Raw genomic sequence first — 24117 nt, 5'->3', positions numbered from 1 at the left:
AGTGCTTGGGTCCTTGGATGGAGTCAAAGGGGGAGGTAAAGCGCCTGCGATTGCAAGGGAAAGTGCCAGTAGAGGGGGTGGTTGGGTGGGAAGGGACGAATTGACCAGGGAGTTATGGAGGGAGCGGTTTCTGCAGAAAGCCGAAAAGGGAGTTGATGGGAAGATGTGGCGAGTGGTGGAATCCCGTTGGAGGTGGTGAAAATGTCAGAGGATTATTTGTTGGATGTGACGGCTGGTAGGGTGGAAGGTGAGGAAAAGGGGGACTCTGTCCTTGTTACGAGTAGGGGGATGGGGAGTGAGAGCAGAGTTACAGGGTATAGAAGAGACCCTGGTGAGAGCCTCATCTATAGTAGAAGAGGGGAACCCCCGTTCCCTAAATAATGAGGACACTTCCGATGCCCTGGTTTGGGATACTTTATCTTTATACTTTTAAATCCTTTATCTGATTTAGAGTGTTTAAAAAAAGATCATCCCTCCAATTTACTAACATTACGATGAAGCTGATGAGGCATATGTTTTGCTGCCCGAGGTGACTAGCTGCTACTGGACCACATTGTTTCTTTCAGCAAGATCGCAGACACAATCATCCAGTAGAAGCTTAGCTCTTGGGTCAATAGTGAGACCCAAAGCAGTAAAATGCAGTACAGCGGCTCTCTCCTCAACTACTGTGAGGCTACTGTGACAAAATGACAATGACATTGGTGAGCACTTGATCAGCCATGATCATATTGAATGGCGGTGCAGGCTCGAAGGGCCGAATGGCCTACTCCTGCACCTAATTTCTATGTTTCTATGTGAGGAATTGTTTCATCAGCTATCTTAATGGCTCTATATAACCAAATATTTTGATCAAAAACATTCAAAATTACTCGACGCGTTTAAAAAGCACTACCAATGGATATTATTAGATTGAAACAAAAGACAAAAAATATAGCGCTTAAAAAAAATTCTATCCAATCTAAAGCCAATGTCATGTTAATCTCAGCATTTAAGTTCAGAATGCAGACAACACTTGCATGTGTGTGTTTCCAAATGCTGAGGTTCAAGTCATTTAAATGACCGTCGTTTCATTTATGTTTCTGTCACCAGTCTGTGTCTCTCATTCATTTAATGGGACCACTGCACCTGAGAGTTGGGAAATCTACAGAAGTTGGTGTTGCTCTGTTGGATCATGAGGAGTTCATCAGCACAACTACATGTTCCAGGCCCAGCAATCCACTGAACAGAGAAGGGTGCTTTCAGCAATGCTCAGAATCAACCCATTATTTACTTATCTGCTGGCAGATCTAAGCAGAAATTCTGCTCAATTGTCAGAACATAGGTCACAGCAAACGACTAAATCCCCAAAATGAGGTTAGATTTTGTTCAAAGTTGCTCTGAAATTCAAAGCATAATAAGTGACAGAAAATACAATAATTCTGACTATTTAGGAGTCAAATATCCTCGTACTTTCCGTTTCCTTGATAGAAATGAAGGAAGTTTACCTGAGAGATGACCCAATTATTATTATTATTATTAACATATTTATTTAGAAATGAACAAGATTTTCTGGTTAAATAAATTTGTGACTTGGTTCAGATTTGTCAACCTAATCACTAAGACATTCAAAGATACAGTTGAAATGATCTTCACCATGTGACAACTCAAGGAGAAAAACATAAAGGTGAGCATCAAACCGGTGCGTGTGTGCACGCGCGTGTGTGTGTGTGTGCGTGCAATTTCGCGTGCGTGCAATTTTGTGTGTGTAGCACATATCGCAATTTTGTCTCCCCACATTGATTTCTTTGGGTTTTCTTGATGGCATGCTAGTCATGAACCTCACCAGCTGCCCCATCATTCAGCCAATTGCAGTCAAGACCTGTATCAATGTCCAACAGACTCATCTTATCTTCTATCTGTAACACTGTTGCCAGAGTTACAGTGCAAGAGTTGCCACATCATCCTCCACCTTTAATAGCAAAGGTTGCAACTAAACGATACCACAGGGAACTCCTGTCAAATCAACCAAGTCATATTTCTTAATCAACATTTTCTCCTGCAACTTCTTCAAAGATTCAATTCACGGAAGCAGAGGAGGTAGTTCTGCTGCCTCACTGCATCAGATACCTGACCTTAGCTGCTGTCTCTATGGGGTTTGCACATTTTCCTGGAAATCATTTGAGTTTCCACAAGGGCTTCAATTTTTTCCCACATGTCTATCCCCTACTCCCAATTCCTCCATCTGCGCCACATCTGCACCCTGGATGAGGTTTTCCTAACCAGGGCATCGGAAATGTCCTTATTATTTAGGGAACAGGGATTCCCCTCTTTGATTATTGGTGAGGCGCTCACCAGGGTCTCCTCTATATCCTGCAGCTCCGCTCACTCTCCATTCCCCCACTCGTAACAAGGACAGAGTCCCCCTTGTCCTCACCTTCCACCTACCAGCCGTCACATACAACAGATAATCCTCCGACATTTTCACCACCCCCAACGGGATCCCACCACTGGCCACATCTTCCCATCTCCTCCCCTTTCGGCTTTCCGCAGAGACTGTTCCCTCCGTAACTCCCTGGTCAATTCGTTCCTTCACACCCAAACCACCCCCTCCCCGGGTACTTTCCCTTGCAACCACAGGAAATGCTACACTTGCCACTTTACCTCCCCCCTCGACTCCATCCAAGGGCCCAAGCAGTCTTTCCAGGTGAGACAGAGGCTCACCTGCACCGCCTCCAACCTCATCCATTGCATCTGCTGTTCCAGGTGATTCCAGCTGCTCGACATCGGTGAGACCAAGCATAGGCTTGGCGATCGCTTCGCCCAACACCTACGCTCAGTTTGCAATAACCAACCTGTTATCCCAGTGGCTCAGCACTTCAACTCCCCCTCCCATTCTGAATCCGACCTTTCTGTCCTGGGCCTCCTCCATGGCCAGAGTGAGTCCCACCACAAATTGGAGGAGCAACACCTCATATTTCGCTTGGGCATTTACACCTCAGCAGTATGAACATTGACTTCTCCAATTTCAGGTAGTCCTTGCTTTCTCCCTCCTTCCCCTCCCCTTCCCAGCTCTCCCACAGCCTACTGTCTCCGCCTCTTCCTTTCTTTTTTCCGCCCCCATCAGTCTCAAGAAGGGTTTCGACCCGAAACGTGCCTATTCCTTCGCTCCATAGATGCTGCCTCACCTGCTGAGTTTCTCCAACATTTTTGTCTACCTTCTAAAACATGCTGGTCGGTTGGTTAATTGGCTACTGCAAATTGCCCGAAGTGATATTGGGTAGCAGGATAATCAGGAAGGGATGTTGGAGGGATTGATGGGGATGTGATAGGAAAAATGAGATAAAAATAAACCTGATAATTGTGCAAATGATTGGGGCAAAGAGGTCCAGATTCCATTCTGCATAATAATGACGCTCTGCGCCTTTTCTAATCTTGAATCCCTTTCCACGCTAAAACCATCTACAGCTCCCTACAAATTATCAAAACTATAACAGCAACAAGGCCATTATCATGAAGATGCAATTTACTTTGTACTTCCGCAAAAAAGTGTCTCAACCTAAAACGTTACCCATTCCTTCTCTCCAGGGATGCTGCCTGTCCTGTTGAGTTACCCAGCATTTTGTGTCTATCTATTATACGTTCCCAATGGGCAGAGATGAGATCTACATGGCCTGAAATTGTAAATGGGTCACTATTGCAAAACAATACCCCAATGGCCAGCAATGAACAAAAATTGCAGTATTTGGCAGCAATCTTAAAACAGTCGCACACCCTGATCCAAAATGACCTGCAGTAAACATCTACTTGCTAACACAGCCAGAAATACACAAAAGATTTATCAGCATCTGAAAAGTAAGGTTAAAAGTTCAGAATAATACTTCAAGTTCAAGTTCAAATGTATTTGTCACGTGCACCATACGGGGCAGTGAAGTGAATTTACCGTGCAGCGTTACAATTAAAAATGGACATAATACACAACATAATAAAAATAGGGAGTATTAAAAAAAATCTTAAAAAAAAACAATAGGTAAATAATTCTGACTTTTAGGGATTAGGATTACTTTGGAGTTCTCTAAAATATAAACACATTAAGCATCCTTTTATAGCCCAAATACCAACTATAGTGTCCGCCACTATTACTCTGAGTACTGGCACACCACAGGTTTGTGTACTGAGCCCCATCTTCTACTCCCTCCTCATACACGACTGTGTTCCTGCATTCGCCGCTAACACCATCGTTAAATTTGCGGATGACACAACAGTGATCGAGCCGATCTTCAACGGCGAATAATCAGTCTACAGGGCAGAGGTGCAGAACCTGGTGAGCTGGTGCTCAGAGAACAACCTGTCCCTAAATATAGCTAAGACCAAGGAGCTGATCATCAACTTTAAAAGGTCACAGGATGATGAGTGCACTCCAGTCTTCACCAACGGGGACAGAGCGGAGAGTGTCCAACTTCAGGTTTCTGAGCACACACATGTCAGAGGACCTCACGTGGTCCAACAACACCACTGCTCTGGTCAAGAGAGCACAGCAATGGCTGTTTTTCCTGAGGATGCTGAAAAAAGCTGGTCTGCCCAAACAGGTGCTGGTGACTTTCTACCGCTGCACCACAGAGAGCATCCTAACAAACTGCATCTCTGTGTGGTATCTTAGTTGTACAGCAGCAGATAGGAGAGCTCTTCAGTGGGTCGTCTCCAGAGCACAGAAGATCATTGGGAGGATATCTACAACGCACGTTGCCTTAGAAAAGCCATCAGCATCTGTAAGGACTCCACACACCCATGCCACCGTCTGTTTGAACTTCTTCCATCTGGCAGACGTTATAAGGCCTTTTACGCCCACACCTCCAGAATGAGAAATAGCCTTTTCCCCGAGAGCTACAACTGCACTGAATCAGTCTGTTAAGCGCCCCCCATAATTTGTCTTTGCTCCCATAATCAACTGGCACAACTGACTTATCTCAACACAGTGACAGCTGCTGTCATTTTTAACCTGGACCTATTTGTACATGGACCTATTTGTACTTTTGCCTTATTTATTTATTTTATAGCATTGATACGGAGGTTGCAATCTTAATCACGTTGTTCTTGTACAATGACAATGTACAATATTATTATATCATTAAATGCATGTGAAATTTTTTGCCGTGCTTTGAAGTTATGAAACGCACTTTTAAGATACCATACTTCTTTAAGTGAACCCCTAGACTGTATTATGCAAAGTGGAATATAAATTATAGTATATACCAGTATGACAAAAATAAGAAAACATTACCAACCTTCTGTAACTTTAGGAAGTTCTTTGCAGAGAAAGAATAGAGAAAGAAGATTAAAGGAAGATAAGCATAGAAACATTATTGCAACAGATAGCAATATAGGTTGTAAAAGGCAGCATTTTACAGTGAATTTGCAACACTGCCCAACTTGCCATATCCACCATTATCATGTGTTTTCACATAATGTCATTGTATCAGAAATCTTCTCCAAGGATTTCAAATTTAGAAGTCAAAAATGTTAAATTGTAAGCCTCTAAAATATAAATTTTCAAAATAGGTTGAATTTATACAGTGCTCTATATCACAGCCATCCTATAAGCTGGTCATGCTGTGCATTCCTGTAAAAATTTCAGGCTTAGATGAAGTATACAAAGTAATATGGTGCAAAAGCATAATAATGTTAAACTAGACTTGATGTAAAGAAATCACCAGCAAATCAATGATTATATTAGCCTTATTCATTGCTTGAATGTTTTGATTTAACTTTACAAAGCTGTCATTTAAATACTGAACTGAAAATATAATGGGAGTTGCACCGATGTATGGAACAGAATGGGCTGTGTTATGAAGAGACTGAAAGAAAAAAAGTCACCATAATAACACAAATAGGACAATTAAGTAGTGTGAAGACAATTATTATTATTATTTCTATTAAAATTAAAAGTTGATCATCATCACACTGAGACTTACCTTCCAATAACTGTGAACTAACATTGACAAATTCAATCTTCTTTCTAAGGTATCGCTGATTAAGTTTCCAAATGCAAGAAATAAAACTATTTTTTTCTGCTATGCTGCTGGCAAGCCACTTGTACACCTTTTCAAAATGTAAATCGAACTCTGGATTCTCCTGCAAGCATAGATAATGTAAATCCATTTAGTTAAAATATTGAATTTTAGAAAAGAAACACTAAGGCGAGGAAGTAGTTTGATCAGATTGTATACCCTAACCGATATTCAAATATATGGAGTTTAGAATCTAACAGTCTTCACAAAGTGATAATATCCATAATCTCTAAATATTCAGCTCAGAATTTATAACTGTATCGTAGAATGCAGTATATGGCTGATCATCCACTGATTGTGGATGATCAGCTATGATCACAGTGAATGGTGGTGCCGAATTGCCTACTACTTCACCTATTGTCTATTGTCTATAACTGCTGGAAGGGTGATGTTGGTTATTATTAACATAAACATCCATTCAATCCCAAATTGAATCTATAAAATACAGTATGACATCCAATAAACTGAGCATACAGAGGACATTGGTGGTGCCAAACAAGTGGCTATTCTGGATTACTGTTATCTCTATATAACTAAAAGTCTTCGTCTTGTTTGTGCCGCCCACGATATGTCAATTTTTCCTATCTTCTTCCAAACGCTAGGCCACAGCCGTCCCATTTTCACATATCCTATTCACATTTTCCCCGTCGTGGCGATAAACATCTTCCTGTCGCATTCCCACCTATATTTCTGAAGTTATTAATCCCTTAAATTTTAAAAACAGTCCCAAAAACTCACCCATCTGAGGAAAAAAACCCAGAGTGACGTCACACTGCACTCGCAAGGCAGGACGGGACAATCCGGGAGGGAGGGGCACTCCAGCACTCGTGGGGAACGAGGAGTGGTGACGGCTGCCGGTGCCCGACGCCCGTACCTGGTGGGGGAGGCTGAGCCTGTTGCTGGGGCTGGAGTGAGGGCCGAGCCCGGGGCTTGGGATGGGGCCGTGACCGGGGTCGATAAAAGAATCCGCCGCTGGAACCAAGGACGAGCCTGGGTCCGGGGTCAGGGACGAGCCTGGAGATGAAGTCGGGGCCTGCACTGGAGCCCAGGCAGCTGCCGAGCTGAGGGCTGGAGTCTACAGCCAGAGCCGGGCCGAGTACGAGAAACAGGCCAAGTTCCAGGCCCTGGCACTGCTCTACAACCTGGGTAGGTCCTGGGGCAGGGAATGGGAGTGAGGGGAGGAGAATGAGGGAAATGAGGAGGGGGGAGATGGTTGGGGAATGGGGTGGGAGAGGGAGATGGGGGTGTGTGTGGAGGAGGGAGATGGGAAGGGGTGGAGGAGAAGAGAAGGGGTAGAAGGGGGAGATGGGGAGGGGTGGAGGAGGGAGATGCCCCCTCCCTATCTACCCTCACTCCCACCCTCTCTACCCCCTTCCCGCTCTACCCTCCTCCCTCTCCCTCCCCCTCACTCATCCTCTCTCCCTCTGGACCATTCTCCTACCCCTTCACAGTGCCTTCCATAATGTTTGGGACAAAGACCCATCATTCATTTATTTATTTGACTTTGTACTCCACAATTTGAGATTTGTAATAGAAAAAAAATCACATGTGGTTAAAGTGCACATTGTCAGATTTTAATATAGGCCATTTTTATACATTTTGGTTTCACCATGTAGAAATTACAGCTATGTTTATACATAGTCCCCCCCCCCCCCCCCCATTTCAGGGCACCATAATATTTGGGACACAGCAATGTCATGTAAATGAAAGTAGTCATGTTTAATATTTTGTTGCATATCTTTTGCATGCAATGACTGCTTGAAGTCTGCGATTCATGGACATCACCAGTTGCTGGGTGTCTTCTCTGGTGGTGCTCTGCCAGGCATGTGTTGCAGCCATTTTTCGTTTATGCTAGTTTTGGGGGCTAGTCCCCTTCAGTTTTCACTTCAGCATATAAAAGACATTCTCAATTGAGATCAGATCGGGTGATTGACTTGGTCACTCAAGAATTAACTGTAACTTTTCCTTCATTCTCTCACCAAACTCACCGTTCATGGTTCTATAACTTGTTCACTTCTTGCCCACCAATGATGATCATTCATCCCTCACCTCCCTGGTTTCTTTGCCCTGGGATTCCATCACCAAACTCCTCTGCCCACCATCCCCAGTTTTCATTCAATTTTGTCCTGAAAAACCCAACTTTTCAGTATTTCTTTGGTTATCTAATAGTGTCTTCTTTTGTGCCTATGTCCTGACGACCTGTATTTCACCTGGGGTATGCTTTTATACATTTATTTATTTATTTATTTTTAAATATTTTTTTTTAAAATTAGAAGTAGACATATTATAAAATGTAGTTACATATTATAGTAAAAAAAAACTTTTCATATACATCAGTCATACATTATTAAAATTTTCCATTATCAATTACTTCTGCTTCTAGTATTTTTATTTTTTATAGAAAGCGAGAAAAAGAGAGGGTAGAAAGTTACAAATAAAAAAGAAAGCAAAAAAAAAAAAACACAACAGAAAAACAAGGGAGGTGGAATGGGTTACCTGTAATACATCAATGGAGATAGGTTCGTAGGTTATAAAGTATAGCTTTTCATCTGTTCCTGAGTTCAAATTTCAGCTGGGTCCTCGTGCTGTGCCAATCTATCCCTTCAGATAGTTAATGAATGGAGCCCAAATTTTATGGAAAAGATCTTGTTTGTCCATTAAGACAAGTCTAATTCTTTCTAAGTATAGGGTCTCCGACATTTCCGTAATCCACATTTTAATTGTGGGGGTTGTAGGGCCTTTCCAAAATTTTAATATTAATTTTTTTCCGGTTATTATACTGTAATTGAGGAAGTTTCTTTGGTTTGTTGTGAGTTAAGCTTTGTTCTGATATTCCAAGTATTATTAATTTTGTGTCTGGGTCCAGTTTTGTATTAATAACTTCTGAAGTTATTTCAAAAATATCTGTCCAGAAATGTTTAAGTTTTATACAGTTTGCAAACGTATGTGTTAAATTAGCCTCTAAATGTAGACATTTATCACAAATAGGAGAGATTTATGGGAAGATTCTATTTAGTTTTATTTTAGAGAAGTGTAGTCTATGTAAGACCTTGAATTGTATTAAAGTATGTCTGGCATTTAATGAACATTGATGTATTTCTTGTAAACTTTCGTCCCACATATCTTTCGTGATAGGATGACCTATTTCATTTTCCCATTTGTATCTATATGGTTCGGTCGGTGGTACCTCGTTATTTAGTAGGGTGTTATAAATATAAGCTATTAGTTTTTCAGTATTAGGATGCTTGTTCAGACATTCATCAAGAATTTCTGATTCCCTATTCCTGTAAACTTGTGTATTAGATTTAACATAATCTCTAATTTGTAGATATCTGAAGAAATTATTTGAGTGCAGTCCATAATTCAGTTGTAACTCTTGAAATGAAAGAAAAGTACCTTTCCCATAAAGATGTCCTATATTTTTGATTCCATGATTTTTCCATTGTGTGAAACCTTTGTCCATAAAGGATGATTTGAATAAAGGATTATTTACAATGGGAAGGCAGAGTGGTATATTATTCAATTTTAAATCTTTTTTTATTTGTTTCCAAATTCGTATTCCACTATGTATTATGGGGTTTTCTTTATAGGTTTTTTTGTGCAGTTTTGTGGGGGCAAATATGATCGGTCCAATTTCAAAAGGTAGACAGTCTTCCTTTTCCATCATTAGCCAATCTGGTTGTTGATCCATTTCTTCCAGCCAAAAATTCATGTTTTTAATATGGACTGCCCAAAAATAAAATAAGAAATTTGGCAAAGCCAGACCTCCATTTATCTTTGATTTACATAAATGTTTTTTACTTATTCTATGATTCTTATAATCCCAGACAAAACTTGTAACAATGGAATCGACTTTTTTGAAAAAAGTGTTTGGGATATATTGGAATTAATTGAAGTAAGTACAGCAGTTGCGGTATAAAAATCATTTTTATAGCATTAATTCTCCCAAGCATTGAAATGGGGAGTGTTTTCCAGTATTGAATATTCTTATGTAGTTTATTCAGTAAGGGTGGGAAATTTAGTTTAAATAAAGAGGTATATGCCTTAGTTACATAGATTCCTAAGTATTTAAATTTATCTTTAACTATTTTAAAAGGGGATTGTTGTATTGTATGTAAATTGAATTTTGTTATTGGCATGATTTCGCTTTTATTCCAATTGATTCTATATCCCGAAAACTGACCAAATTGAGTTATTAGATTTAATAGGTTTGGAATACTAGTTTCTAATTTTGTAATATATATTAGTATATCATCTGCATATAAGGAGATTTTATTCCTTGTGTCTCTGGTATTGTATCCAAATATTCCTGGATGGTTTCTAACGCTTTCTGCTAGGGGTTCGATTGCAAGAGCAAATAATAGTGGGGATAGTGAGCATCCTTGTCTACAGCCTCTAGAGAGATTAAATTTAGTTGATAACATTTTGTTTGTTAATATTCTAGCTGTTGGGTTAGAATATAACAATTTAACCAATGTACAGTACTTCTCTCCTAGTTGAAATTTTTCCATCACCGAAAATAAATATGGCCATTCTACCTGGTCAAATGCTTTTTCAGCATCTAACGAGATAATTGCTAGCTCTGCGTTAGGGATTCTATTGGAGTATATAATATTAAATAATCTTCTCAGATTAAAAAATGAATACCGTTTGGGGATAAACCCTGTTTGGTCGGGATGTATTAATTTGCTGATCACTAAGCTCAATCTATTAGATAGAATCTTAGTTAATATTTTCTGATCAGTATTTAAGAGGGCTATAGCTCTGTATGAACCTGGGTCTTCAAGATCCTTGTCCGTTTTTGGTATAAGTATGATTGTAGATTAATTTAGAGTTTCTGGGAGTTTCTGTTGAGTATAAGCGTATTTGTACATTGTCTGTAGGCGTGGGGAAAGCAAATCATAATTTTTTTTATAAAATTCCGAATTTAGACCATCGGGTCCTGCCGACTTTCCGTTTTTTAAGGACTTTATTGATTCTTCAATGTCTTTTATCGTAATTTCAGCCCCTAGCAATTCTCTCTCTTTCTGATCTAGACCCGCAAACTTACAATTCTGTAAAAATGTTTCCATTCCCGTTGATTGTTCTGTTATTTTAGATGAATACAATTTTTGGTAGTATTGTAGAAATCTATCATTAATATCTTTAGGCAGTGTTAATGTTTCTCCCTTATCTGTTCTAATTTTGTATATTGTTTTATACATTTAATTTGCTCTAGGCACAGTCTTAAGTTGGTTCAGGTCATATCTACAAGATAGGAACTATTTTGTTTCCATTGGCGACTTTGTATCGGAACCAACCAACGTGTGGAGTCCTGCAAGGTTCGATCTTAGGGCCCTCTTTATTCAACATATACATGCTCCCACTAGGGCAAATCATGCGAAATAATAATATTGACCACCACTGCTATGCCGATGACACTCAAATCTATGTAGCGCTATCACCAAATGACTATCGCCCCATAGATCTGCTGTGCCAGTGCATTGAGCAAGTCAAAGACTGGATGTGCCAAAATTTCCTACAACTAAATAAGGACAAAACGGAGATAATTGTTTTTGGTGCTAAAAAAGAAAGGCTTAAAGTAACCCAACACCTTCACTCTCTGTCCTTGAAAACTTCAAACAAAGCCAGAAATCTTGGGGTTATTATGGATTCAAATTTACATTTCGACAGTCACATCAAAATAGTAACAAAATCGGCCTACTATCACCTCAAAAACGTAGCAAGATTAAGAGGACTCATGTCAGCTCAAGACTTAGAAAAACGTGTACATGCCTTTATTACTAGTAGGCTAGATTATTGTAACGGTCACCTTGCAGGTCTTCCGAAAAAAACTGTCAGGCAGCTACAGCTTGTTCAGAACGCTGTTGCTAGAGTTCTAACAAAGACCAAAAAATTTGAACACATTACACCAATTCTTAAATCCTTACATTGGCTCCCTGTATGTCAGAGAATTGTTTTCAAAATCCTGCTGCTCACCTATAAATCACTACATGGTTTAGGGCCAAAGTATATCACTGACATGCTTCCACTATATAAGCCTTCTTCTAAGATCTTCTGAGACCAATCTGTTAGTGATTCCCAGAGTAAATACAAAACATGGGAAAGCAGGATTTAGTTACTATGCAACAAATAGCTGGAATAAACTTCCTGAAGAATTAAGACTTGCCTCAACTTTGACCACTTTTAAAAGAAGACTGAAAACTTTTATGTTTACTTTAGCTTTCAGCTAAATCTTAACTACATTGCACTTTTAACTTTTGCACTTTTTATAATGCATTTTTAATTTTGCTTTATTTTCTTTTAATTCTTCTATTTTATTTAATTTTATTATTTAATTTTATTGTATGACATGTTTTTACGTGAAGCACTTTGAGTCTGCCTCATGTATGAAATGTGCTATATAAATAAAGTTGCCTTGCTTGCCTATTAATGTAAATTGTTAATGATGATTATGCAATTGTCAGCATCAATTCAATGTTAACGAATGCCACTTCTACCTCCTATCATACTTGAAACATAAAGAAACTGTTCTAATTGTTCAGAGCCAAATCCATCTGCTATTTTAAAAACAAAATGTGATTCTTATTGGCATTAAGAAACACTTGGCAAGATCTACATACACATTTCTGCCTGGTTATCTTTAAATTGTGGCAGTCACTACATTGCCAATCTAAACACCAGCCCAACAAGAATCATCATTCTGATCAATTGTGATTGAAAATATGTTGATACCATGAATTCTTATCGAAAGAAACACTTGAAAAAATAATTTTGCAGTTTGAATTTCCCCAATGGGAGCTGTTCACCCAATGCTAGCTTCAAACTAGCCATGAGTATACTTGCTCAGCAATTATTTTAGCCCAAAGGAATCCCTTAACTGCAACCCAATAATCAGTGTGAAAATGCAGGGATTTGGGTACTTTGGGAAATGGCAGGGCTGCAAAAGATTGAGCTTCATTGATAGTGACAATACATTGCAAGGTGCTGGAGACCCATATGACCTAGCTGTCGCCAGTAAGTCTGGACCTCTGAAGAAGCTCTAGGAAGGTTCTGCCCATGTGACCCACCTGTCGCCACTCAGTCTGGGTTCCTAAAGAGGTTTCTGTTATGTTTCAACACATTGACGCTTGTTCCGTGTTTGTGAGTGGTTAGGGGAGTTTTAAATTTCTACTTTGTTTCGGCATCTTCCTGTGATTGGTCCAGAGGGGTTACCTCACCGAATAGGTTTTTACTTTGTTTCTGTGTACTGAATAGGTGCCGTGATTGGATTGTAAGGGCTGCCCCTGTACTTCTGTGCCGTTAGTTTTCCCGCCACTGTATAGGGGTATATAAGGGCGATCGTATCGTTGGGGCATGTCGGTTGTCTTTCCTTCTGTTCTGTTTACGCAAGGCTACTGAGGGCTTGAGTGAGTGGATCCGAGGCCGGCCCCGTGGGGTTGTACACAAATAAAGAAGGGTTTGGACTCCAGTGTTCATTTCAGTATTTTACTGAACCAGACTAGGGAGAGAGTCTTAGATCCTGAATCAACATCAGAAATTCAAGGTTTCCTTTGAAACTCTTAACATTACTCATTCATTTATTTTGGGGTACTGCCCCATTGTACGTAATGTATGGATTGGTAGAGATCTGTGGAACAGAGTGACTAAAGACTAATATTCCCTACATAAGGGTTTTTATTTTTTTTTAAATAAACCTTTTTATGTGTGAGGACACAGTTGTTTTATAGGAGGATACAAGTTAGTTCCACATTATAATTTTCCTTTGCACTTAGATTTTGTTTCACATCTAACCTTTTTTCAATTAGTTATACTTTGTTTTTTCTTGACCACTATAAAATTCTTGGTTTATTTTAAGGATTGGTTGCTGGGCTATGGGCATCTGTGCTTATCTGTGCTGCCACTTCACAATTAACTAACAGGATGTGCACTTTGAGATTGCAATTTGAACTCGAGCCAAGTTTTGATCCATTATTCTTTCCCCTCCATCAAACCCTGCATTATAACAAATGTGAATGCATCTACAGTAAAATAGGACCAAAGTAATTCCACACTGGCTTTAGTTTAGAGATACAGATGGAAACAGGCCCTTTGGCCCACCGAGTCTGCACCGACTGGCGATCCCCGCTCATTAACACTATCCTACACACACTAGGGATAATTTTCACTTATACCAAGTCAATTAACCTATAAACCTGTATGTCTTTGTAGTGTGAGAGGAAACTGAAGATCTCGGAGAAAACCCATTGGCCTTGAGATAGAAGAGAGACAAAAGAGACTCTAGATGCTGGAATCTGGAACAACAAACAATCTACTGGAGGAACTCTGAGTCAGGCAGCAACTGGAAAGAGTAATGTGCAGTCAATGTTTTGGGCGAGTTCTTAAGGACCTGTCCCACTTACGTGTCCTTGGCATGCAAATTACACGACCGCGAAGGTCCCGCAAAGGTCGGGCGCGATTTCATGCATACGCACATCCGTCTGGAGCGCGTGACGTCATTTGAAGATAAACACAAAATGCAGGAGTAACTCAGCGGGACCGGCAGCATCTCTGGAGAGAAGGAATGGGTGGCATTTCGTGTCGAGACTCTTCTTCAGTCTGAAAAGAAGGGTTTGACCGGAAACATCACCCATTGCTTCTCTCCAGAGATGCTGCCAGTCCCACTGAGTTACTCCTGCATTTTGTGTCTATCTTCAATTTTCTTGGCCCCACTCTGGGAGTAGAAGTGGGGGCGGATCCGGACCGCAACGGCCGTGAGTCCCAGGCCGAGTTCGGCGATCGTTTGCCTGCTTCTGCTGCTGTTGAACGTGAGACATTGCGTCGCGCCAGGGTCTTGGGCCTGTCCCACTTTACCTGTCAGGTCCACGACAGGCCATTGGCGCGCGAAGATTTTGTTCACTACAAACATTTTGGAGCCCCGCGCACAACTCCATACCCCTCCGCGCTTCTCAGTGGGACCGGCCCCACGGGGCCATACGATGCCCATGCGCCTTAACGTGACCACAAGGTCACGTAATTTGCGTGTCAAGGACACATAAGTGGGACAGGCCCTTTAATCTGAAATGAAAGGGAGGAGATAGATAGTATAAAAAGGGGGGGGATGGCGGAAAGAGTGGCACAAGAACGAGCAAGCGATAGGTAGATCCAGATGATGGGGGGTTAATTACAGATGGAGTCGGGTGGGGGAGGGAGGAATGGAAATAGCAACAGAGGCTTTGGAGATGATAGGATGAGGCAGCATAGGGCTGCAGATTCTGGAGATCCCAGTATCTGCAGTTCCTTGTGTCCGTAGATTCTGGAATCTGATAGGAAATAAAGGTGAGGCATGGAACCAAATAAGGGAGGAACCAAATAAGTGAAGCAAGGTGGGCAGACGGAAATGGTGGAGGGACTAAGGGGATCCAGTGGGAGGATTGCTAGAGTGGGTGTAGAAAAACACAGGAACAGGTCATTTGGCCCACAATGTCCGAGCCAAACATTATGCCGACTAATTCCCATCTGCCTGCAAATGATCCATATCCTTCCATTCCCTGTATATAGATGTGCCGATCTAAAGGTCTCTTAAATGCCACTATCATATCTACTTCCAGTACCACCCCCAGCAGCGGATTCCAGGTACTCGCCACCGTCTGTGTAAAAACATTTGTCCCGCACATCTCCACTAAACGTTGCCCCTGTCACTTTAAAGCTATCTAATATTTAATATTTCCTTCCTGGGAAAAAGTATCTGACTGTTTAAGTATATATATACTTTCATCAACAATCAAAGTCTGTCAAATCTCTTCCTGTAGCTAATCCAGGCATCATTCTGGTAAACCTCCTCTGCACCCTTTCCAAAGCCCTTGTAATGGGGCAACTACAACTGCATACAATACTTCACATGCAGCATAACCAAAGACCTATAAATATACATCATGACTTCCTGACTCTTATACTCAATGCCCAGAGGAGAAGAATAATGGGCAATAGGGACTGGGAATGGAAAAAAAAAGCAAGTCTAAGGGGGCCTAGATAGATATGGAGGAGGGAGGCAGGGACTGAGGGGAGGCACGTTTCCTGAATTTGGAAAATCGATGTTCATGCTGTTAGGTTGTAGCTTACTCATGTAGAATACGAGACATTGCTCCTCTAGTTTGCGTTTTCCCTCACTCTGGCAGTGAAGGTGGCAGAGGACAAAAATGTTGGTGTGAGAATGGGCAGAGGAACTAAAATGGCTAGCAACCGAGACATGCAAATGGCCATGGGCAACAGAGCCCTTGTGCTCAGAAAACCAGTCACTTGGCAAGAGATTCCCTTGAAAAAAAGGCTGTAACTTTCGAATGCAACTGAATTTGATCAGTTAGTAACAGAAAATGCACCTACATTTTAAAATGTTTAATATTTTACAGAGAGTAAATTAAAATGAGAAATATAATATATAGAATGATGTTTCACCATTTCGAGCACTAAATATCACAATGTGATCAGTGACAAGCTTGGGTAGAGCGGATCTGGGGATGGTGTTTCCACTAGTGGGAGAGTCTAAGACTAGAGGTCATAGCCACAGAATTGAATGATGTTCTTTTAGGAAGGAGATGCGAAGAAATTTCTTTAGTCGGAGGGTGGTGAATCTGTGGAATTTTTTGCAACGGAAGTCTGTGGAGGCCGTCAGTGGATATTTTAAGGCAGAGATAGATAGATTCTTGATTAGTACAGGTGTCAGAGGTTATGGGGAGAATGCAGGAGAATGGGGTTGGGAGGGAGAGATAGATCAGCCATGATTGAATTGCGGAGTAGACTCGATGGGCCGAATGGCCTAATTCTACTCCAATCCCTTATGACCTTATGTTTAGTAGCGTGTCACCTCTTCACATCATACCTTGTTGGCATCCTTAGCATCGACAACAGCCAAATCTCGCAATATCCACGCTGTCTGCCGTTTGTAGAAATCCCCTTTATCCGATTTCTTCACCTTAACAACGTTCACTTGAACTGGTCGCTCTGTTGTTACTGTAAAAAGTCAAAATTTCAATGTTTATAAAACAACGAGCCATGAGATTAAGACAAACTATCACCAAAGTATTAGCTTTTCTTAATAAAGGGGTTGAAGGAGCAATCTAAAAGACTATCGCAGAACTAATTTCCATTTAAATCGTCATATACACCTTGCACAAAAGCTCAGAGTCCAGAAAGCCTAAATTTGTCCAATAATTCACATAAAAATATCTATCTTTTCAATCACACCACTATGCAATCTTGAACTTATTTTTCAGAATACAACCTCTTCAATTTTTCCAACATAATTGAACTTTGCATCTCATACAGTTAAACGTCATTAGCTATGATGACTTGATTGTCACTTCATAATGCTGCGGTTAGACCAGATAGACAATCGTTTTGACCAAACCTGTTAATTATAGAGGGTGAAGCTATCGTTTATCAACCAGACAAATAGAATATTGTTGGCAAAAACAAGGCAAAAATTCAAAATACACAAGCAGTGCTACAGGACTAATAGTGTCAGAGGTAATAAAATCAAGCATGTCAAATGGATAATCAATAAAGCAGCAAGATTCAAGATTTAAGAGATTCAAGAGAGTTTATTGTCATGTGTCCCTGATAGGACAATCAAATTCTTGTTTTGCTTCAGCACAACAGAACATAGTAGGCATGACTACAAAACAGATCAGTGTGTCCATATACCATTATATAAATATATACACACATGAATAAATAAACTGATAAAGTGCAATTAACAGATAATGGGCTATTAATGTTCAGAGTTTTGTCCGAGCCAAGTTTAATAACCTGATGGCTGTGGGGAAGTAGCTATTCCTGAACCTGGTCGTTGCAGTCTTCAGGCTCCTGTACCTTCTACCTGAAGGTAGCGGGGAGATGAGTGTGTGGCCAGGATGGTGTGGGTCCATGATGATACTGCCAGCATTTTTGAGGCAGCGACTGCGATAGATCCCCTCGATGGAAGGGAGGTCAGAGCCGATGATGGACTGGGAAGTGTTTACTACTTTTTGTAGTTTTTTCCTCGCCAGGGCGCTCAAGTTGCCGAACCAAGCCACGATGCAACCGGGTCAGCATGCTCTCTACTGTGCACCTGTAGAAGTTAGAGAGAGTCCTCCTTGACAAACCGACTCTCCGTAATCTTCTCAGGAAGTAGAGGCGCTGATGTGCTTTCTTAATAATTTCATCAGTGTTCTCGGCCCAGGAAAGATCTTCAGAGATGTGCACGCCCAGGAATTTGAAGCTCTTGACCCTTTCAACCATTGACCCGTTGATATAAAAGGGACTATGGGCCCCCATCCTACTCCTTCCAAAGTCCACAAGTAGATTCTGATGCTAGGCCAGAATTGGATCAACTCATGATGCATCAAGCATTATAGGGTTAAAGATGGCTAAAAAGGGAGGGGCTATTCAAACAAATAAATGAACAGTAAAATAAACAACCAACGCTCGATGTATTTTCTGGGAATAATGTGCAGGAACTATCGCAACGTTGAGGAAACATTTGGACAGGTACATGGATAGGATAGGCTTGGAGAGATATGGGCCAAACGTAGGCAGATGGGACTAGTGTAGACGGGGCATGTTAGTCAGTGTGGGCAAGTTGGGACGAAGGCCCTGTTTCCACACCGTATGACCATGACTCCAATAATCTGGTATTCAAAAACCGTTGGTTATTCAAAAGTCATCAGCAATCTGAAAAGGTTTTCATAGAAAAGTTTAATGAACTCTAACATTTGAAGGTGAAGTGACAGATGGTCTCTGATGACACAGGAGGTCGAGTGCTGCAACTCTCCAGCATATTGCATTGCACTCCATAACTGAAAATGTGATTACAGATGACATAACACCAATCCACTGTACAAATTAATTTTGCAGTTTAAATTATATTACAGCAGTATTTCAGATGTAATTTGACAACAATGAAATAGGATAAATCATTTATTTACATAAAAATGAACATAAATAAATTGCCTCTTAACAGGTCAACATTCAAAGGCTCTTCTTGGAGGGTCAGTAAGTGAAGACAGACATTGAGCAATGCAATATGCTGGAGAGTTGCAGCACATCTCCCTGCTGCCTGTCCCGCTGAGCTACTCCAACTTTTTTGTGTATCTTCTGAGAAAAGCTTCTGGATTACAACAGAAAATAGTGGAACAGCAAAACAGTCACGTGCAAATAATATGACTGATAATGGCAGGAGAGTGGAGGGGGGACGTAAATAAATTCTTCTCCTTAGGCAGTCCTTCAGGATCATGGATGACTTGCGTGAACTCTAGTTTTGTGGGATCTGATGTGGCTGACGAATCCAATGAAGGAACCATAAGCTCCTGACAGATGGGGCAGCTTTTGGTTGAGGGGACAGGCAGGCGAGTAGTTTGTAAGATAGTCCACTACATATGCAGGACTTTGGAGTGTTTCCAAATTATCGCCTCAAGATTCTCAATACAATTCCAAATGCTGTTCATGTAGACGTTGATTGTAAAGTCCATCCACTGAAATGCTTTCATGAATACAACGAACGTTTGAGCTCAACCTCCCAACATGCATTAACACACACAATATCTGCATACCGTAGCTTGACTGCTGAGGTTTAGATTCTCGCCTTCTAGATTTAGATTTTAGTTCTGCAATGTGGTTGCCATGAATAGAACGGTTTCCTATTAGTTTGCAGAAAGTCATGCTATATAGGTTATTTAATGCCTTAAAAACCCATGGTCCCAGTTGAGAGGAGCCAAGAACTGAGGTGGAACAGAGGAAGACATCAGGCAGTCAACGCCTACTAGATGTAATATCTTAAAGACGTCTAGATTACACCTTTGTCCTTGATATCCTTGACTCTATCCTACAGCAACCTTCTTCATAACTATGTAAGAAAGGAGATGTTTCTCTGTGGTAACTGCAGAGGGATCTCCCTGTTGGTCCACCAACAAGAAGGGCCTTAATTGTCATGTCCCAGTAGCTGAATCGCAGTATTGATTCTGTCCATCTGAGGCACCGTGGACATGATCTTCACTGTGACAAGTCCAAGAAAAATGCATGGAGCAACACCAGCTACTATACATGGCAATCATCAACCTTACTCAAACAATTTTTTACTCAATCAATCTTTCTGCAAATATCCTTCTCAAGTTCAGATGCCCACTAAAATTTGTCTCTGTCTTACACTTGTTCTTCAATGGCATGAAAAACACGATACTAAACAGGCCTACAAAAGATTCAATCACAGTGAATACCAGTGTCAAACAAGACTACGTCTTTGTGCTAAGACCTTGTGTTTATTGACACTTTTTTGTTGCATGCTATCCAGTCAGCGGAAAGACTAGACATGATTATAATCAAGCTGTCCACAGTGTTCAGATACAGGATAAAAGGAATAATGTTCAGTGCAAGATAAAGTCTGGGTAAAGATAGTCTAAGGGTCTCCAATGAGATAGATGGTAGCTTAGGACCCCTCTTCAGTTGGCGATAGGATGATTTAGTGGCACTTTTCTCAATCTTGCTGCAATGCTATAACTCAACTCATGCTTCTGGTTAACACAAATTTATAACAATGTGAAATATTTGATGACAGGGCAAAAACTGTTATACATATTATTAAGATTCAGCAGGAAACATCACAAAGGAAATAAAACCACCCTTTCATTGTTTCCTGAGAGTAACAAATTGATTGAGCTCAGAGGATATAGTCCACTAAGTGCTAAGAGTAAAGTAGCTACAAAAGCTTTGCGTTTGAATGTTGGGAATTGGTTTGCTTGTTAAAGAGGCATTAGCGATTAATTTTAAATGGTAAAAGGTATGAATATTGAAGGTGTGGGGATTAACAAAGAAAAACAAGGTTTCAATTGATATGGAAAATTACACAATACAAATTGTACACAATTGCACAATGAAACATAAATGAAAATTACACATTAGGTTGTACCTGTAGCGCACAGAAAGCAGTTTTTCTTCTTTTTGCCCGCCTTGCAAACATTAACAATGCTGAGCAATCGTTCATCATTTGGAGTGAAAATATCCCTCTGTAATGCGTGCTTGATTGCTGTCATTCTGTATGCTGGTAAGAAGGGAAAAATGTTTCATATATCAGTTGAAAATTAATTAAAAAATAAACTTTCATGAGAGCACTACACATGGAAAAAAGAAGTGGATGGCACTGGCGATTTGAATTATGACTATTCAGACTGTTGGCAGTATCAAAGGGAGAACTTCGGCTTGGCAGCCTTCATTTACATTTTATGCTTATCAGATCATCTCAAGTCAAAAGGTTGTGCAAAGAATATTCTCCTTCCGACATGAATAAATGGGAATGACTCAAAACTTCTGGGGACAACCTTGATATTTTAAAGACAGATTAATTATTACTGTAAAATGCTCTTAAATCTCTCCAAGAAGGGTTATTAAAATTTCAAATTTGGCTTGTTAATTTACATTTTCAAATGAGCTGCAAGGAAGTATTTTAAGGAAGTTAACTGTTTAGAGGAAATGTTTTTAAATGTTTCTACTGTGGTCAACTTTTTAACTTCTTTGATTTTTTTAATGGGGCCTTGAAAATTTGTCTTGCAAAAACCCAAACAATTTTTAATTTCTCAAAAAAAAGAAAATGCTCCTGGCATAGTCAGGAGCATTACTTTGTTGGTTGTCAATATTTCTTTCTACTCATTTTGCTGGCAGGCCTTATTTTGACATCACCCCTGGAAGTTATCACCCCTGAAAGTTCTACCAGGTATAGAAATTTAACATGTGAGTATCTTCCCAAAGACTAGCATTTTCTGCCAGGAAGAGCACCCAGGCAAGCTTATTTTATTTTAAATGGAGGTCAGCCCTGAATAAATAATGTTCACCAACGGCTATACAACCTGCCTAAAGTATACCTCTCAAGATGCTAGACTCAAAACTGGTTATAGTGGCTTATAGATAGTAACATTCATATCCTTGCTTTCTATTTGGACACTCGAGATAAATGCTAACGTTTCATTAACCATTAGTCTTAACCATTCTTTTGTTTTTGCCATTTTCCTTTGTGAATTATTTTCAGACATGTAAATCTTGCTGCTGGAGTTAGAATCATAGTCATGCAGCATAGAAACAGGCCCTTCAGCCCAACCTGCTCACACCGACCAAGATGCCCTCTCTACACTAGTCCCACCTACCCATGTTTGGCCTATATCCTGCTAAACCTTTCTTGTCCATGTACCTGTTCAAATGTCTTTTAAATATTGTTATAGTATCCGTCTCAACGACTTCCTTTGACAGCTCGTCCCACATACCCGTCTGCAGAGGGTAGCAGAGAGGATCATTGGTGTCTCGCTACCCTCGGTACAAGAACTGTTCCAGAGCCGTTGCCTGAAAAAAGCACTGAGCATAGCAAAGGACAGATTGCACCCACTCCACACACATCTAGATCTCCTGCCATCAGGAAAGAGATACCGCAGCATCAAAGCCCGGACAACCAGACTGCTAAACAGCTTCCTTCCACCTGATTCTGCTGCTTTTGCACTGACAATTTAATAACTGGCACTGAGTAATAACTCTGGCACTGGCTCAGGTCACTTAAATCAGCAGCCCTGGACATTTAATGATTTTTTTTTTTTTTTTTAAATTGTATTTTAATGTTGCTTTTTTACCTGCACTTTTTTTTAACTATTCGTACTGTTTTTATCAGGAACTGGATTGTTTTTATTTATGTGTGAAATGTTTAAGTTTTTATGTGCGATGCTCCCTGAGAAATGTCTTCTCATTTTGCACTGTACAATTTGTTGCTTTGCATGATGACAATAAAGGATGATGATGATGATACCCAACATCCTTTGTGTGAAAATGTTGCTCCTCAGGTTCCTATTAAATATTTCCCCTCTCACTTGAGACCTATGTCTCCTGATTCCCCTACTTTGGATAAAAGACACTGTGCATCTACCCCTATCTATTTTTGTAGGAAGGGAATGCAGATGCTGGTTTGAACCAAAGATATAGACACAAAAAGCTGGAGTAACTTAGCGGGGCATCTCTGGAGAAAAGGAATACATGACGTTTTGGATCGAGACCCTGGTTCAGACTGAGTCAGGGGAGGGGGAAACAAGAGATATAGACGGTGATATAGAGAGATATAGAACAACTGCTGTATTACTCTGACTCTATCAGATAGAGAAAAGAAGGAAAATAAACAAACAGTGCAGGATAAATTACAGCTATAGAAAAAGTGCAGGGTTAAACAAAAGTGCAAAAGCCATGATGAGGAATATCGGAAGATCAGGAATAACATTTCTAGCATATGACATTTCTATTCATGAGTCTGACAACACCAGCGATTAAGCTATTCTTGAATAAAAGAGTTAATGTTTTAAGTCAAATGTAGTTTACAAGAATTAGTAAAAGTTAGAAAGCATACATGTTTGAGCTGCAGAGATAAGGTCATAAGGTCATAAGTGACAGGCGCAGAATTGGGTCATTCGGGACACCAATCATGGCTGATCTATCTCTCCATCCTAATCCCATTCTCCTGCCTTCTCCCCATAACTCCTGACACAAGTACTAATCAAGAATCTATCTATCTCTGCCTTAAATGAGTGGCAGTTATGGGCCTGTCCCACTTAGGCAACTTTTTAGGCGACTGCAGGAGACTACGCAGTCGCCACATGGTCGCGGATGGTTGCCGGGGAGTCGCCTTTATGGCCGTGAGGAGTTCCCCCATTCTGGGAACTAGTTGCGGCCTCATTATGGTCGTTGCAAATATTTTAACATGTTGAAAAATTAGTGGCGACCAGAATGAAGCTGCCATGGAGAGTAGCGAGAATTCACGTGCCGTAGGTGGGTCGCCAGGAGGTCCTAGTGGGTTGCGAGGAGGTCAAAGGTTCTCGTAGGTTGTAGCATGTGCTGACCGGTGAATTTCATTGGCTCATTGGGGAAAAAAACAGTCGTTTTCAGAACCAAGGATAACTGACCGGTAATGTTAAATGTCTGCCGAGCTTCACTGCCGTGTATCTCTGACTTCTTAAAAGTTGTCTCCAGTCCTTCTCTCCCCCCTCTTTTAAAGGACTTGCCATACACTGTGCTTTAGCCTAATTACAGCGCCAACCTT

The 24117-nt window shown here is 40.6% G+C and overlaps 1 protein-coding gene across 8 annotated transcripts in view; it reads right to left on the bottom strand.

Moving 5' to 3' along the window:
- The window catches only part of exoc1 (exocyst complex component 1), a 68287-nt gene that overhangs the window by 41281 nt on the left and 2889 nt on the right, over positions 1-24117 (bottom strand). For 5 of the 8 annotated variants that reach the window (XM_033028953.1, XM_033028960.1, XM_033028979.1 and 2 more), the window contains exons 2-5: positions 20965-21096; positions 16903-17033; positions 5949-6108; positions 5262-5282 (exon numbers count right to left, since the gene is read on the bottom strand). In XM_033028953.1, the coding sequence (XP_032884844.1) occupies positions 5262-5282; positions 5949-6108; positions 16903-17033; positions 20965-21088 (436 nt within the window). In that variant the 5' untranslated portion in view covers positions 21089-21096. The remainder of the gene's footprint in view (positions 1-5261; positions 5283-5948; positions 6109-16902; positions 17034-20964; positions 21097-24117) is intronic. The other 3 variants (XM_033028970.1, XM_033028995.1, XM_033029011.1) reach the window with 1 other exon arrangement.

The sequence above is a fragment of the Amblyraja radiata genome, chromosome 1 (genome assembly GCF_010909765.2).
Source record: "Amblyraja radiata isolate CabotCenter1 chromosome 1, sAmbRad1.1.pri, whole genome shotgun sequence".
In the NCBI taxonomy this organism is placed as follows: Eukaryota; Metazoa; Chordata; class Chondrichthyes; order Rajiformes; family Rajidae; genus Amblyraja; species Amblyraja radiata.
Note: the sequence above shows the minus strand (reverse complement) of the source record. Positions and strands in the feature narration are given on the sequence as shown.